The sequence below is a fragment of the Myotis davidii genome, unplaced genomic scaffold (genome assembly GCF_000327345.1).
Source record: "Myotis davidii unplaced genomic scaffold, ASM32734v1 scaffold147, whole genome shotgun sequence".
NCBI classification, from domain to species: Eukaryota; Metazoa; Chordata; class Mammalia; order Chiroptera; family Vespertilionidae; genus Myotis; species Myotis davidii.
The window spans coordinates 8674248-8676242 of NW_006383010.1; the positions used below are offsets into that span (position 1 = coordinate 8674248).

Here is a 1995-nt window from a genome sequence, read left to right on the forward strand (position 1 = left end):
TAGCATCTTTTCAAATATATAAAACATTTAAATTTTCTTTTATGTGACCTCTTTGCAGTCTTTATCCATTTTCCATTGGATCATGAGGTGATCCTTGTCTTGAATTTTTAAAAGTTATTTATTTATTTGGTTAAAGACTTTATTTAAGAATGGTAATTATTCATAATTTTAATTAGACATTCAGGATAAAATACTAAAACTGCTGTCATTTTCATTTTAGTATCAATCCTTTCCATATAACAAAAATGGGTTTAAAGTTGGCATGAAATTAGAAGGCGTGGACCCCGAGCACCAGTCCGTGTACTGCGTCCTCACAGTGGCTGAGGTAAGCTTTATTTTTAAAGTAAAATGGTGACTATGGAGTTTTAATAATGGGGAAAGATGCCACTTGTTGAAGACACGCAAAGCTCAGGCTGCCCCCAAGTCATGATTTGAGAAAGAGGACCTGTTGACCTCTCTGTATCTGTACTAGCCTTGGTCTGGCTGGCTATCACTGCATGTGGAACTTTATGAAGGACAAGAAGCCAGCACACAGACAGTGTGCGACAGGGCAGGCGCTCTGGGACTCGCAGCAGCCGTGTGCCCTGTGCTGGGCTGGCTGCTTCCACGCCAGCCCCCCACGGTGATGCGCGAATGAGAGGGGATGTGTGCATGTGGGAAAAGTATTTGTCACCCCGTATCCATGCTCCTGTTGTAACTGGGGATGAAGCCAGAACAGGGCAGCCCAGCCTTTCCCATGTACATAATAGCCTTTGCCTTTGGGTTTTGTCATGTGTTTGCTGCTGTTAATGAGGGTGCTTTGATTAACATAAGCTGTATCATACTGGATGTCCATGCACACAGCATTATGCGTGTGTTTGTTTTTTAATTAATCAACCGTCACCTATTTCAGGTTTGTGGATACCGGATAAAGCTGCATTTTGATGGGTACCCTGATTACTATGACTTCTGGGTTAATGCAGATGCTCTAGATATTCACCCAGTTGGGTGGTGTGAGAAAACTGGCCATAAGCTCCACCCTCCCAAAGGTATTGTCACTTTTTCATTTCATATTTTAAATTCTATAAAAACATTTTTACGTGTTGATTTAGAATTTTTAAGAATTCAGTCTCTATAATTCAGATAGGCACAAATTCAAGCTGGATGAGCAAATACATTCATTAGAGTGAAAGGAAAAAAAAGTAGAATCCTATTCAAGAGAATAAACTATGTCCTTATTTGCATATAAAATAACATTTGCATGATACTTAATTTTGACTACAAATAAATTTTAGCTACAGATTTCTATTTTATATATATGTGTGTGTGTGTGTGTGTGTGTGTGTGTTTTTAAGTGAGGTGTCAATCACCTAAAATTCATCAGCTTTCCAGGTGTGTCCTTTGCTATGCTGATACATCAAAATGAATATATATAGGGATCAGGATCATATTCTGGTCAGTTTCACCTTCAACTAGGAAAAGACCAGGACCTAGGCAGGTCTGTCCCAGGCATGATCTGGAATGTGGAATCCATTTGCTCCTAAGGATCCTTAGTTAGGGAAGATAGGTCTTGTGATTTATTAGCTGGCTGTAAATTGCTCCACCATCTGTATAGCTATCTGTCTCAGTTTCCTCATTCTACTAGCCAAGGAATTTTCCTAGTTTCTTATTAACCTACCTCAATACCAGATTAGACCATGAAAGAAAGGGGTATAAATTAACAAACAGATACAGGACTAAGCCAACTTGGATATCCTAGTATTTCCAGACTGGCAAGGAGGAAACCGACAAAGGAGATTGAAAAAGTGTGACCAGGAAGATAGACAGAAAACCAGCAGGGTGTGGTATCCCGGAAACCAATCTCTAAGGCAAGTAAGTTGAAGGTGAAAACTGACCACTGGATTTAGCAAGATGGAGGTGACTGGTGACCTTGGTACAAGCAATTGCATCAGGGCAGTGAGGACAAAACCTACTTTGAAGTTTCTCAAGAAAAAAAAGGAGAAGGAGAAAAGACAA

At 39.8% G+C, this 1995-nt stretch overlaps 1 protein-coding gene across 4 annotated transcripts in view; it reads left to right on the forward strand.

Annotated features, from left to right (window-relative positions):
* The window catches only part of L3MBTL3 (l(3)mbt-like 3 (Drosophila)), a 93961-nt gene that overhangs the window by 41070 nt on the left and 50896 nt on the right, over positions 1-1995 (forward strand). For all 4 annotated transcript variants that reach the window (XM_015557832.1, XM_015557834.1, XM_015557835.1 and 1 more), the window contains 2 exons: positions 221-325; positions 893-1028. In XM_015557832.1, the coding sequence (XP_015413318.1) occupies positions 221-325; positions 893-1028 (241 nt within the window). The remainder of the gene's footprint in view (positions 1-220; positions 326-892; positions 1029-1995) is intronic.